The sequence below is a fragment of the Octodon degus genome, unplaced genomic scaffold (assembly GCF_000260255.1).
Source record: "Octodon degus isolate 3935 unplaced genomic scaffold, OctDeg1.0 scaffold00016, whole genome shotgun sequence".
Lineage (NCBI taxonomy): Eukaryota > Metazoa > Chordata > Mammalia > Rodentia > Octodontidae > Octodon > Octodon degus.
The window spans coordinates 1,770,245-1,786,241 of NW_004524592.1; the positions used below are offsets into that span (position 1 = coordinate 1,770,245).

General features: G+C 39.0%; 1 protein-coding gene across 3 annotated transcripts in view; it reads right to left on the reverse strand.

Moving 5' to 3' along the window:
• Positions 1–516: 516 nt before the first annotated feature.
• Positions 517–15,997, reverse strand: part of Vwc2l (von Willebrand factor C domain containing protein 2 like) — a 167,811-nt gene continuing 152,330 nt past the window's right edge. For 2 of the 3 annotated variants that reach the window (XM_004626598.1, XM_004626597.1), the window contains one exon: positions 517–917. In XM_004626598.1, coding sequence (XP_004626655.1) covers positions 769–917 — 149 coding nt within the window. In that variant the 3' untranslated portion in view covers positions 517–768. The remainder of the gene's footprint in view (positions 918–15,997) is intronic. The other variant, XM_023710127.1, reaches the window with a different exon arrangement.

Here is a 15,997-nt window from a genome sequence, read left to right on the forward strand (position 1 = left end):
TCTTTGGATTCTTTAGTCAAACGCATGGGTTTCTTCACTATTCATTTTGATTGGCAGTTTCAAGGTTTTGTGCATGAAATGCCTGGCTTGTAAAAATCAAATCATGAACCCTCAGATAACGGACAAAGTGCCAGTTCTGATCTAGCCCAGTGGAGGGCCTGTCTATGTGTTCACCTCTCTTTTCTTAGCTTTCAGGGAATAATTCACTTCAAGGGAGCGATCGGCTGCGTGTTCTTGTGTCTTTCTGCTGGGAAAGGATCCTTCCCACTGAGATTTCTTTATGAAACCTTTTTTTGACACAACTCAAACTTTAATGTGCAGTCAAATCTGCCCATTTAGGCTCTAGAGGTGGAAAAAAAACCCTACTAACTACTACAAGAGAAAAATGCCACGTGGGATGTACAGAAGAGGAAAAATGCAGTAAATCAGAGGATGGTAGGCTGGTAGGTGAGCGGCATCACCAGGAAAGGAGCCTGTGCAAGGCTGTTTCTTTCTTTTGTTCCAGAAATCCCATCATCAAGTCACCATCAAGCATTGGCAATTACAAAAGCGGTTTAGATAGCTATTACTATATATATTTTATATAGCAAGAGAAAACAAATTTCCTCTTAGCAAAATATTCACTTTTGTCAACCCCAAAAGGTTTTTGCTGGTGACCCTGTTGTAGCTGGCAGGAGTTTGTTTTTTGTTTTGTTTTGTGTTAAATATGTGCGTTGTAGAAGCCACAGCATCCTCTCCTTAGAGCTTGTCATTGGTTGGGAATTTGTCCTACACAGTCTGCTTGCCTTGGCATTCACGCTTTGAACACTGAGCGGGCTTCCACCAGTCCCCGTTGTGACAGTGACAGATGTTACATTCGTCCACTTTCACTTCAATGCCAGCCGGAATTATTGTAGTTCCTGCAAAGCAGTTTGGACCTGGAACACACACATGCATTGATTAGTGAATTAAATCTGGGAAGCGCCTTGTTTTTCCCCCATGTCCCTCCCCCAAAGAACAATTCCATCCCTAAGCCATGAGCAAGTAGGTCAGCTATGCTAAAAACTTAGCGCCCAGGAACTTTCTACCCAGCCCCTTTAAATTCAAATTCTCAACCCTACTACCTTTTGCCCACACCCCATATTTCCCATGTATATTATGTATTTTTAAAAAAGTGTTCCAAAGTATCACTGACTGCCTATTGCGTGTGTGCAATTTCCTAAACTAAAGTTCTGTGAATTAAACTTTGTTTGGTATAAAGGCTGCCAAAGTGTACCCTGAAATGTGAGTGGAGGATCGGCACGTTCTGCATCTCATCACAGTCTCTGTGGCCCGTCTTCTCCCTCTGAGGGGTGGGTGTGAGAAAATAAACTCATTCATTGCCCAGATCCAGCACCTCTGAGCCCAGATCCTGGAATCACCAGTTTGTTTCTTGATAACAATGAATAATTCATACCTGGATGATTTATTCATGTCCCCAAACAAGCTTTGTTAGGGGTTCATTTGATTTTCATAAATGGAGTTCCTTTAATCTTTTGGTTTTTTTTTTTTAAAGAATGACCCAAACAGTTGGTTTTTGAAAGTCAGCAGGCTTTTTATTTTACTTTCTCACATAAAGGAAAGCCTTGTTGCAAATGTCATTTGTTTATTATAGATGGAGATTTAAAAAATACACCAATCTGAATTATTTACTCTATCTATCTATCTATCTATCTATCTATCTATCTATCTATCTATCTATCTATCATCTATCTATCTATCTATCTTCTGTCTTCTTGCATTATTTATTTTTTTATGTTTTATTTATTTGGCACAGGATCTCACTACTCAGCTTAGACTCAAAGTGATCCTCCTGTCTCAGCTTCTCCAGTGCTGGGATTACAGACATGTGCCAACACACCTGGTTTCAGTGGCCAGCACAGTGTGCCCAGGATTCTGGGTCTGCAAGGCATGTGATACCAGGGATCGAACCCTGGTCCTTGCACTTGCCAGGCAGGTGTTTAGCGTTCCAAGTTATCTCCTCCACCACATTGCATTTTTTAAAAAAACCCTCCCAATGTAAGAACATTCATGGTCAGCATTATTAAATATTATTTCCCAAATTCAAGTGGAATGAAAGTTATACCCCAGTGTTTAAAGAAACAGTAGTGGGGTGGTACAAATTGCTGGTTTCTGAAAATAATTTCATATTGGCTCCAAAGTATATCGATACATATTTGGGCAAAGAGAGGGAGCGCTGAATTGTGCCGAGTAGTGATTTATTAATCCAGTAACACTGGCCACAGCCACTAACATCACAAAATAACATGGCGATGTATGCCAATAGCAGTATCCTACTTCCACTTTTGTGCCACTTGAGTGTTTATAAGACCACCTAGACCACAAAATAAATAAATAATTAAACAAACAAACAAATAAATAAAATCAAAGAACTACTCTTTCTTTCTTTCTCTTTCTCTTTCTTTCTTTCTTTCTTTCTTTCTTTCTTTCTTTCTTTCTTTCTTTCTTTCTTCTCTCTCTCTCTCTTTCTTTCTCTCTTTCTTTTTTGCAGTACCAGTGTTTGAACTCAGGACCTTGTGTTTGCTAGGCAGGTACTTGTGCCACTGAGCTATCTCCACAACCCTTTACAATTCTTATTCATTGGTGAAGGCTTACTTTTATAAATAGGTCTAAGTTTATTTATGCACACAAATTTATCTAATAACTGTAACTCTGAATGTTCATTGTTATGTCTGCTGAGCTCTCAGGGCTCTGTTGTCCATGCACTTACCAGTGGGATTAGTTTTCCCATCCCTTCCCTTCACTCTGCAACACACACATGTAGAGTGTTTGTGCCTGAGTGTGGAGCACCCTAAAGAGCTGAAGGGATGTATTGGGCCAACTCTATGGTTAAACAGCTACTGCAATATCTGCCGTTACCCAGGAGGGTGTTTCTTTTTCTGACCTTATGATATAAGTGCTTGGCTTTCCTAACTGCTAATTATTCGAGGAACATAGTATTGATCCCATAAGAATGGAGCTTTCAGGCATTGTTTAATAGACTGGACTGCCTTTGTGACTACAGGTGTCTGGGAAAAGTCAACACCAAATCAGAAATTTGTTCTAAACCCAGAGTAGAGTCTTCAGAGAGGTTTAGAAGCCTTTTCCAGAATGTTGCTGGTTTGCCTACGCTTGTCATCAGCCCTCTCTCAGCCAGTGAGATTAGGCAAAATGGGGTCTTTCCAGAGCCACAGTAGCTTCAGAAATGGAACTAGACATGACAGCCAACTGTGTGCTTGGTTCCTGTCTCTACCTCTTCTCCCAGATCAAGCCTTTTCATGCCGATTAGTTTTCCTAGATGATGAAAGAAAATATTTGTTTCCCTAAATAATGGTTTCAGACCAAAGAACTTCCTGGAACAAGCAGAATATGATCCAATGAGCGTTTTCATTACTAATTTAGAGGAATTGAAATTTGAGTGCAGAATCTTACTATGCACGAGTGTGTGCGAGCATGCTGCAGGCTCACAGAAGCTTCGTCAATCTCCACGCACAGTAATAGTAAAAGGCAGGAAAAAGCAGGTACAAAGAGATTTCTTAACCACTGCCACGTGTGTCTTGAAAAGAGCTCTGTTTTTTTCATATTTGTCCTTTTCTACTTATGTTGGTGTCATGCTATGATCAGTATGTATTCAATTCACCTTCATCATTATTTAAAAGTCATTTGGAATTTGTTACACTTTCAACCTAAGAAATATTAATTATGTTCATGAATAGAATGTAAAGAAATGTCCACTGCATGCACCAGAACTGAGGGCTCTGCTTGTAAATAACATAGTAAGCTCTCAATTGTTGACATTGAGACCAGAGGTATTTTACAGAACTGAAAATTCTTGTTTGATCTTATTAAGTTCTGTGCTAAAGTGCTTTTCTTGGTGCCCTTCTGAGAATCTCAGGTGTAACTATAGCAAGTCTCAAGTCTGCTGTTAATAGTCTTATCTACTTAAACGTAATTTAGATAATTGTCAAGTGGAATGGTTGGTACTACTTAAAAATTGTTCTGGTTTTAGTGCTTCCTGCTTAATCATGGTGACAGTAAATGCTAATTTGCGTTGAGGATGTGAGTGTTCTACATGAGTTCTCACACAGGAAATCTATTCTTCTATCTATCCTTCTCCTTATTGTTTCATCTGTGTATAGGGTGAGTTGCTTAAAAGAGTGAACTCAATGGCAAAGCAACATATTTTAATGTAGAGGACTTAACTTCAGAAGGGAGCAATGAAAATGATTAAACGGGAGGTTGGCAAATAGGCCCTTTGAGAAAATGATAAAGGGATTGGAATTATTTAATATAGAAAGAGAAGGAACAACAATAACTAATAACTCTCAGAGCACAGAGGCTTGGTATTTAAAGAATGGTGGACAACCATTTATGATTTCTTCTGAGGCATAGAATAAAAGGAAATAAAGATACACTAATTTTCAATGTATTGAAACACACACACACACACACACACACTCCTCAGAGAACTGAGGATTGAATATAAAAGTTGCTGACAATGTTGTCTGACAATTCTCTCTTACAGATTTTTAAGAATTTTCGATAGGTCTGGGCACATAGGAGTGGCACAGTGTGTGCTTAGCGTGCATGAGGCTCTGGATGCAATTTCCAGCACCAAAAACAAAAGAGTAGCAAAATAATGTATGAAGTCTTCTCTGTTAGATGTAATTTACATTATCAACTTCTTGAGGGCAGGAATTAGATATCTGCTATTTCTTTTGGTTCAGGTCTAATACTATGTCCAGCAAATACTAAGAACTCAGTATGTATTTGCTTAACTTATCAAAATAGAGTGAACTAGTTTGTTATACATTGGAAACAAACATAATTTCTGAACTTGTAGATTAGACCTTATTCATTTACTGGGAAGTCCTGATAATGTTCAAGAGATGATCTAAAAATATAGTGAATTTTTAAATTAAAAATTACAGTAAGATATATATTTCCAAGGATGATGGGACACATGTTCAAAGTGAAGGGGAGTATTTTGAAGGGGATGGTTGGCAATGCATCTTTTACTAAAATAAATACTTTTAGTTAAACAGTCAAAGGGCCAGCAAAATAGCTCAGTAGACTAAGTACTTGCTTAGGCAAGTGCAGGGACCAGTGTTCAATCCCTGATACTGCACACCATACTGGCCCAACCCCTGGGTGCATTGGGCTGGTGATGGAGTCCTGGCGTGGCAGCGTATGCCTGTAATCCCAGCACTAGGGAGGCAGAAAACTGGAGGATCATTCCATGTTTGAGCTGTACAGTGAGACCCTGAACAAAACATAACTAAAATAAACAAAATAAGAACAACAAAACAGTCTCTGTATTTTGTAATCATCCCTCACTGATTAAACATTTCTGGTAATTCCTATTAAATAAAAGCATTATTGTTTCTCTTTATCCATCTGTGGCTCTGGTACCATGTGACTTCTGACTTTTCTCCAAATTGAAAATGACTATGGACAGTAAATGTCTTGAATTGACAGTATATTGAGGCAGTCATGACAGTGCAACAGAAGTCATTCAGGAGAAGGGACTTCTAGAATTGCTTCAGAAAGTGGCGAGAATGAGGGATATGTATATTTGATGGGAGGTGGGGGATTTTGAGGGGAATTAAGGGCAATATGTCTTTTACTGTAATGAATTTTAAAAATTTAAATATTTGCTCTATATTTTGATAACACTTTTCATAGAAAAATTTCACAATGAGTTAAAACATGTAGTGAAAATATCTCAAGCACTTTCTTTATGTCACGAAAATGTTTCATTTAATCTTAACAACAAACCATAGAAGGTGCACACTTTTTCCTTAGGACACAGAGACTCACAGCTAGAAAATAATTTGCTTGCAATCACATCTACTGGACCTGTCATGGGATTAATGGAGTATAATTTCAAATTTCTGCAACATGTAGGAGGATTCTAGTTGTCTAGGAAAAGAGGTAGGATTTCTCAAGGTTATTGTTGTGTTTCTTTTCCAAATTCTGAGCTTCTGATCAGAAATGTAGAAGTCTAGTTGGTTTGGGTACTTGCTGGGGTTAAGAGATGTGGTGTGTGGTCCAAGAAGTGAGACTGTTTTTGGTAGATCTTTATATAGATATTGGTTTCATACTGCATGCTCATGTAGTCTCCAGGAAACATAATGTATTAAAAATGTAAAAAAAAAAAGTCTAATACAGATGTGTCTCAGGCAGTGAGGCTTTCCATGTGGAAGCAAAGAAGTTCTCCTAAGAAGACATATCCCTCCAAAAACATTGTGCAAGTGACCTGTAGTGTGGGAGAGCCCATTGAAGGTTTGGTTGTATGACTGATTATACATGTGACTTTAGGCAAAACTTTGGGCCCTCAGATGATTTTTCTCTCAGAGTCTACTCTTATTTTTGAAAATGCAATTTTTAAAAACATAATTGGAACTGGAGGGAAAGAGGGAAAGGAAAGTGGAGAAAACAAATATTTTTGCTTATTATTCTACATTTCTCTTGAGCACTTATTTTTTACATTTGTAAACAAGAAGTGGTTTGCCAAAACTGTTCTCCAGCAGAACTCATTCAAAAGAAATATTTCTAGGAAGAGCAATATTAAAATATGTAAATATTAAAATATGCACTCTGGAAATGTACATGTGGGAAGCTTGGAGTTCTTCCTTTTCAGTAGCATGTCCTTCCTCATTCCCACTTCAACTTCTATGAGGAACTACAGAGCGCCTGACAGAATAGCATCTAATGCTCTAAGACACAACACGCGGAATGATGTTCTCAGCTTGAGTAATCTAGGATCTTAAGAAAATAGGAGGAAACAGAAGGGTTGCTGTCATATCTGTGGTTGTAATTACTGAGTAGACTTACTCGGCCACTCAAGTTTTCTCCTTGGTAAGTCCTGAAATTTCCTTCATGAAAGGGCATTGTATAGAAATACATGGAAAAGTAAGTTGATGGCCACTCTGACCACTCTTCCTTTGCTGGTAATGTTAAACACCCTAATTATATCAAAGAGTAACTGTGGAACCCAAAGTAAATGCTCTGAAGAAGAAGATCACAGAGTTGCAGGTGGTAAAAACCAAACCCGTCTCGCTCAGCGTGTATTTGGGAAGTGTTCTATAGAAGGGTGTGTTACCTGACCCTCTAAGAAAGTAGAAAAGGATGTCAGGGTTGGAGTCATGAGTCTAGTGTTATGAGGTCATGAAGTGACTGTCAATATTTTTATTAAAATAAAATAAATTTGTCAGGGTAATAGTTTGTACAGAGGGCTCTGTACCTCATCATTAGCTTGCAAGAGCAAGTTGTTAAAACTCAGGAATTTTATCAACTCAGTGACATTATTTTGTTGGCTTAATTTGCCATTGTCTGTGTACATACAACACCAAAGTAGAAAATGGTGCAAATCAGGGCTTTAGCATCTGCTGCCCACTGCCTGATCCTAAGGCAGTTGTTAAATATTTATGCACATATTGCTGGGTTAGGACTCAAGATTCAGAATCTTGTTGGTCATGGTAAAGATTTTCATATTTCTTTTAAAATAAGGGAAGCCACTAGAGTGTTTTGTTTCTCTCTGTCTCTTATTGAGGGAACTTTCATCTAGATAATCTACAGTGTGTGTGTGTGTGTGTGTGTGTGTGTGTGTGTGTGTGTATTATTAGGTAGAGACCTTGATCCTGTAAACCAGACCAATGTTACCTATCTGATGGGTCCGTGGAACACATTTCTGTAACAGGAAGGGCCTACGTTGGTGGATATAAGGCTTCTGAGACTGTAGATAAAGGCTAGAATATTCCCATTCTGGCACTGTGCGGTGATAGCTACAACATTCTTTTCTGCTTTGCTTTGAGACATTAGAAATACCTGATGGAATGGTGAGGTAATATTAAATTAGTGTCACTAATTAACATATTGGTTTAAATTAATTGATCAGATTACCCCCATAAAAACAAAAATTCCAAGGGAAAAGACCTCAGAAAATGTGTGTTTTGACCTGGAGAAGGGAGAAGAAAATGGGCTGGAGGGTAGAGGTAATTTCTAGAAAGACAGTTTATTTGGGGTACAGTAGGGGACCAGAATTTTGTGCAATGCAACTGAGAAACTGGGCTGTTGGGGCACAGGAGGAATCTATTAGTCCAGCAACAAAAGCAACCTTGGATAATCTAAGCATGAGAGACATTTATGGAAAGGATTTGTATCCACAGAATATCTGGAATAGCCAAGAGAATGAGTTGGAGGTGACATGAGTGGAATAAGGGGCAAAATCAAGGGCACAGATGGGGCCAAAGACTGGTTTTAGGTACAGGTACAACAGCTGGCCACACCAGTATTACCAGTACAAGCCTCTGTGTGCTGCTGTTAGAACCAAGGGCACAACTGTCATTCCTACCATCCTTGCCAGAGTGGAGACTTGGAGGGCCCTGCTTCCAGAAATTAGGAGCTTATAATTTGAAGTCTGCTGTAAATATATCTAAGGGACACAACCTGGCCAAATGCTGGCTTTCTAGTGGCAAGGAAGGCTGGAACATGGATTCAGAGTCTTTCTAGCTCTTCCAGGGGGAGATAGGCTTCCTTCTCCTACTGGAGATTTCCAGTCACAGCAGGAGGAAATTGTTTCTTTCTGATCCTCGTGAGTATGAAGAGTCAATGAAGGCAAACTTCAGAGTGCTGTGTCTACTCTAATCTTTTGGTATACTCGTCTGTTCTCCTATTCTTGAGTTCATAGTTTTGTCTGAGTTTCTCATGAAATCCAGACCTTTATGACAGTGGTCAACTCAGTTAGCACCTTTTAAATTCTCATCAAAAACTTTGCATGCATGACCTTATTATCTCCTCCCATGAACTAGTATTTTTGTTTCTTTGTTTTATAGTCAAGACAATGACATATAGAAATATCAAGTAATTTTTCTAGAGTTATATAGCTAATAAAAAGTTGATATGAGATAAAAGAGCAATTTTTCCATGCTCTATCCCAAAACATTCTGTTTCTCTGTGTCAGAGCCACTGTTGATTTCATTCACATTTTGGCAGCACTTAGAATGATGTGGCTATAATAGAGGGAAACAGTGAAGGCATTTAAATTACTCTTCTGTGAAAGGTGGATGTGTGTGTGGGAGAAGTGTAGATGAAGGGTGAACGAGCAATAGATGAAGACATGAAAGAGAAGATCTGCTTACAAAACAGGCTTGTGGGGATATGCTCCCCCCAGCCTGTTCTTAATAACTATTTAGCAACTTCCTGGAAGTATGATTTACTTTTAGGAAGCTTGTCTTCTCAGGAAGTCAGTGTGGTTTCAGTGGCCAGACTGGCAGGTAGCCAAGTTGATGAGGAGCTCCTCAGTCAATGTCCTATCTTTGTTGATTGTTGATCTAGGTGATCTATCTATTTATCTATCCATCTGTCTATCTATCCATCTGCCTATTTATGTATTTTTGGTGCCAGGAATCAAAATCGGCCTCGCACTTTAGGAAGAAGCTGTGCTGCTGAACTGTATCCTTGGCCCAACCCAGGAGATCTTTTTTTTCCATAATTTTATTGAGAAACAAATAGCAATGAGACAGTTTCAAATCAAATTGGTAGGACAGTTTCAATAATTAACACATTGCATATATTCTTCCTAGTGGTTAATTGCTGTACAAGATATAGACATGATATCCTATTTACAAACACCATTAGAACAAATTCCTCTATTCATTAAGAGAATGTAACTATTTATCTATCCTAACCACTTTGAATACATAGATACAAAATGGACATTCATCTGTATCCCCCTTTTTTTGTTAAGTTCCGTTATTTGAATATTACAGGTGTGTAAACTCAGCAAAATATTCTAAAAGAGTCCAGTAGCCCATAATAGTATTGGGTCTTCCGCTTCACTGGCAATGTCAGAAATTGTTGACCTGAGTCCCCTACAGCTTAACATAATACCATGGCTTTACTTCTTATATTTCATTTTTATACTTTACTGTTGGATGGTTAAGACCAAGGTAAAGCAGTTGTAGCTTTGGGGTCTGATAAGGTCAATGAAATCCCCTCAGGATTTATCCTGAGATCCTGTACCTCAGATTGTAGAACCTTTGTCAGTGTCAGCCATGTGGATGAGTCACGGCCATTGCTTGGCCAATGTGCTTTCTGCGAAAGCCTGAGAGAATGTTTTCTCTCCATGTGACTTTCCTTAGGCACACTCTACATCATCGATCACTTTCCTCTTTGGCCCCATAATCTCCTTGATCAGAAAATTTGGGACACTACCGAGTTACATGATGTAACAGTACAAGTTCTCACATGTCCTGAGTCTTAATTGACCTTTGAAGGCTAGGGCCAAAAAGTTGGCTTTCCTTGCGACCCTCCTTTGTCTCTAATTTGGTCTGTAAACTTAGGTTGTTAACCATCCAGAAGACAAGCTTATTGTTATTACTATACAACTTAGGCTGTTAAGCCTAACCTCACTATCTGTCTGAATATCAAACATCTTAGGCATAACATGAAACAGGTATTTTTCATCAAGTATTGATCTGTTGAACTTTAAGTCCCTACAGAATATGATAAAAAACATTTAAAAATTAGATTATATTTTAAAAATAGGCATAAAGAATTATATATTTCTTATGTTTACACGTAAGTCCAAAAAACTAACCATATGCAACCTTGAAGCAGGACAGTCCCACAATATTCCTTTTCAACCCAGGAGATGTTTGAGACCATGTGTTTTACTTCTCAGAGACTATGGAAGCCAAGCTGAGCACAACAGCTCCATAGGTATTTTGTAAGTTCATACAATGTCCCTGAAAAACCTGCTTCTATGATTTTGTAGGGCTCTTCGCAGTTTGCAATCTCTGGCTATGATTCAGAAATTTATTATTAACACTTGATGTCTTTTAGAAATAGTGGTAAGTGATCCTCCGGTTGCATAAATGAGGCAGATTCCTATTGTATAAATCCATGTGCAGCCAGTATTTGTTGGCAGACCATCTAAATCGTTGTTTCAGCAAATAGTAGGTCTATAGGTTTCAGTTTGTAATTGAATTGGATTGGACTGTGTGCTTCCCTTTAACTGATTTTAATTCTCCACTTCATGAAAACTGATAGATGCTATTGTGCTATGGCAAAGCAAATTAGGTTTCTGATCAGGTGTACCCATTTTCAATTATTAAAATTTGGGGGAAAAGGTTTCTTTAAATCCCAGTAATTGGAGATTGTTACAGCTCAAATTGAACAAAATGACTCAAAGCTTCACTGTGACAGGCTTTGGTATCCTCCTTAAGCCTATTTCAGGGGACAGTCTGAGATTCCAGCTGCACCCAGGAGCCACCAGCCTGGATGATGGGGTGGCTCTCTGCACTCACTTTTAGTCACTCTTCCCTGGGTTACTTCTGAACCTTTTTTATTAAACCTGAAAACAAAAAGCTTCCTCAAATGAAGGTGGCAAGATTCAGGGAAGATTGTTTTCTCTAAGGCTGCCCTAACAGCGACTGTTAATGATTTTATTTGAAAATTCAATATTGTTGAACTCCCACACAAGTTTCAATCTGAGCGCTCCTGAGAGGGTTCTGGCCCTTAAGCATGTAAGATTTGTAGGCCGGTATTCCAATTACATAAAAGACAAGGGCTGGAGCAGGTAGAGGAAGGACACCAACAAGCTGCACAGTAGACAAAGGTTGGCAGCTTTGATTTTCTAATTTCAGGCAAATCAGTAGGCTCTCAGAAGTGGGTGAAGTTTAGCTGCCTGTTAGTTGGCACTATCTGTCCTGTTTGACTTTCAGAATGTGGTCAGAAATGGCTGGGTTTGCCATTCCATTCATTTTTTTCACATTCATTTTTGTTGCTGTTGTTTGAACAGTGGAATACACCTCAGCCAAACTTTCTTGCTGAAACAAGACTGCCTTCTCTCTTAGAGCTTTGACGGCTTTCACATCACTATCGTCTTTTTTCTCAGCAATCCTGAAGATAGCTAGAGGATATGGTCCTTCCCATGCTTATAGCTGAGGATGTAGAAGTTCGAAGAGATGTCAGAGGTGTGGAGACCCCGGAGCCAGGCTGTGCATACTCCAGACTGCTCCTGCTAGATGCTGGCCACGTGAACTCAGTATCTTTAGCCATAAAATGGGAACAATAAGACAGAAGTTTTGGAGGGGCTAGTAAATTAACCCATTTGAAGCACTGAAAATAGTACCTATTATATGGTAGAGCTTAAATGTGAATTGTTGCTATTTATATTTCTAACGATTATGATTACTTGAGTTACAATCTAAAACTTGTAGCATGTTATTAAATCCAGGTCTTTGATTTCTAATCTAGTATTTCTTTTTCTTTTCAATTTAAATACTGTAAGGAGATTGATCGTACTTACATCAAAGTGAGAGGGCCTGCAGCTGGGAAGTGTTTGTGTATTTCTGTCAGGTTCATTTCTGTTTATGAAGAAGTCAGACAGATGAAAAGTACTTAGTCTGCTAAGTGTTGCTTGGCAGGGTTAAGGGGAGACACAGGACACTTCCTGAGCCATTTGTGGACTGTGACAGGGTTTGTCAGGACCGTGATTTAAAATGACTTTCTGAGGCTGCTAATGATTAAGTGCTTTCATTCTTTGAAAGGAAAGAGTTCAGATAACGGAAGGAGAAAATCTAAGTCCAGGGATAAAAAAGAGCTTGCAAGCTATGAAAATGAAAAAGTCAGGCAACATATACATATCTTTCTATCAATTTAAAGAGTGTTTTTCTGCAGGTTTTTTCTTAGTGCTTCAGAAAAACAAAGATGAAATGTGAATGCTCACCAGTAACAGAAATACTGGAGAAACGATGGCACCCTCACCTCATGGATTCATCTGCAGTCATTAGAAATGAATGCAACCTCCAGCTGACTGGCAGGGATTTTCATGGGTAATTATTGAATGAGAAAGTCATTAGATGGGGGCCGGGGAGATGGCTCAGTAGAATAAGCGCTTCCCTGGCAAGCGCAAGGGCCTGAGTTCAATCCTCAGTTCCGCAAAAAAAAAAAAAAAAAAAAAAAAAAAAAAAAAAAAAAAAAAAAAAGTCATTAGGCAGAGAAGTGTGTATAACATGATCTTACTTTAATAAAACAAAAGCAGACAAGCAAACTTTTGTGCATGTGTTTGTACAGGATTATGTAAAGGAGGAGGGAACTAGGAGTGCAAATGCTGTGCTCATGCAGTCTTAGTAGAGGAAGGTACTGCTCATGTGGGACAAAAGGAACAGGATCAAGGGGCAAGAGAAAATACCAAGTTAGGAGAAAACTGCCCTGATATAAGGCACCCTTACCATTTTTATTTGATTCTGCGCATGAAGATAAATAGATTCTGACTGTGCGATTAAATTAAATGTATTTACTTAATGATGTAGTGGTTCTTCTTATTTCCTGAAAATTCTTATTAATTCAACTGGATCTGACACATCTTAGAGCCAAGGGAGGGTGGTGAAGTTCTTAGAGAAAGGCACAGAAAGCACAGCTGTCACTGTCCTAGTGTCCTGGACTCTGGGCCGAGAGGGGCTGTGTGTGTTGCTGCAAACACCAGGAAGGCTGATGACAGAGTGGCTATCATCTTTTTTTTCTTTTATGTATTTAGTACAGGGTCTACAGGGTCTCACTACACAGACTGGACTTGTAGTGATCCTGCTGTGTTCAGCCTCCCAAGCGCTGGGATTGCAGGCACACACCAGCTCAGTCGCCAGCGGGTGGGGGCCGGCATAGCATGCTGGGGATCGAACCCCAGTACCTGAGGTGGGTATCATCTGCTGATGTTTAAAAGATACTCATCAAATTTCAAAGGTACTACAGCTTTGAACTAAAAAGAAAAAGAAGGTAAAATAGCTTCATGCTGACTACATGTTGAATGATAACATTTTGGGTCTATTGGATTAAATACACTGTATTATTAAAACTAATTTCATTCTTGTATCCTTTTAATATGGCTACCAGAAAATTTAAAAGTACACATGTGGATTGCATGCTATTTCTATTACACAATACTGCCATAGAGAAGTGCTGGAGAGATAAGATGACAGGTGACAAAAAGGAAACCGATTTCTACATAATTGTGCGGCAAGTAAAGCTGTGATTGTGGAAAGGGACTCATCTCTAGGACGGGGGTTTTCAAAGCAAGCATGGGCCCTTGATCAAGTCTATCAGCACAACCTGGGTTAACTTCGCAATGCAAATTTTCCGGCTCCTTTAGGCACCTACTGCAGCAGAAACTGTGGGTAGGAGGCCCTGCAATCTGTGCTACAATTCTGATGCAGGTGATTCTGCTACAGGCTGAACTATTGAGAACCACTGCTTTTAAATAAAGCAGAGCTTGGATAAAAAGCACAACATTGAGGACCTGGAAGACAATAGAGCTAGTGTCCATTTTGGAAGCAGCTTCACAATAGACAGAACTCGTTCAAAGTCAATGAATTCAGCATGCTACAAGAATACAGGCTTTCAGCAAAGGGTCATTTCTGAGGAGAAATTCTGAGCAAGTAAATGGTGGTTAAATGGTTCAATTACTTTCAGGTTGCAGCATCAGCCTCTGAGCTGTCATTATTGTGTTTCTTCAATAAGTGTGATTTTTACCCACATGACAGCTGGAGAATCAAGGAGTCGTGTGTGAGACGTGGCATTTGGAACAATTTTAGATGGTTTAATGACCTCTCTTTCCAAAAAAAACACAACTCCGTTATCATTGGAAAGAAAATAGTATATATTTATCTTTGAGTTTCGAACAGGTTAGAAAAGATTGTATTACTCAGCTTCACCTATCATATCAGAAATAAAATTTCTTTAAACAGCAAACTTTCTACCTCTCACAATGATTTTAGTTTCCTCTATAAAAGTGACCTACTTCATTGATGGCAAACCTGAATGCCATCTTCATTTCCTTAAAATAATATGTTAAAGTGAACATGCTGGAATGGAAGTTATGACCTCACTGGGGGACAAAAGGTTATGAGCAATGAGTTATGCTTACCAGTGAATTAAGCATCAATACACACATGCACACTGCATTTCACAATGTGGATAAAACATAAAACTTTTCATGTTCAAAGACACAAAGTGCATTATGATTTAAAAAAAACTAATGATGGATACGTTATTCATTATTGGAACATATGACCAAAGATGTCCTGCTGAGGTCTGTGTGGCTTGGATAGCAATGATTATAAGATATGTCATAGATACAGTGAGAAAATAGCATTTTCTTTAATGCATAACTAACAATGGAAGTAGACAGCTCCTCATTATGAAATTACCAGTATAAACAGAGTTCATAGCCCTATTCCAGTTAACTTAGTATTTGAGATGATTATTTAGAATACTACAAGCAAATATTAACTACTCACCATGTGTAAGCCATTGTTTGAGGACACTGGAAATCAAATATTGATGAGACAAATAGATTTCCTTCTTGTCTGGGTATGGTAAGAGTGGATATAGAAGACTCAGTAACAATGGGATAAACTTTATGCAAAATGAGGTGAACCCTGCCTACACTAAGTGGATTTGATCTATGCCAGAAGTTAGGAAAGGGAACCTGGAGGAAGCAGTGTGTGGTAAGGGGAGAATGGAGGGTGAGGATGCAGGATGGAGGGGATCAATACAGGTGGCAGTCCAGGGAGCCTTCTGAGCACAATTTCTAGGGGCAAAGCATTCTTAGGGTACTGGGAAGCATTTGTAACTCTGTAGAAGAGAGCCATGGGTAGGAGTAAAGATAAAATTAGAGCCAGGCAAGAGTGTGTTCTTATCATTAAGAAAAATTATAGTTGGGGCTTTGGATTGCAATAGAGGACACTTGAAACCATGACATGACCAGACTTCTAAAATTTGTTAAATACTACATTAAATTTGCTATAGATGCATTGAAGGAGAGGTGACAGTTGTGTTGCTGAAAATAGACCAATAGCCTTGATTCTTTCATTAATCAAAGATAGTGAGACCCAGTCCTAGCCCAGGTCCGGTGAATGTGTGGAGAGCTTCCTGCTAACCTGCGCCGGCGGGACCAGTCCCAGCCCAGGCGCAG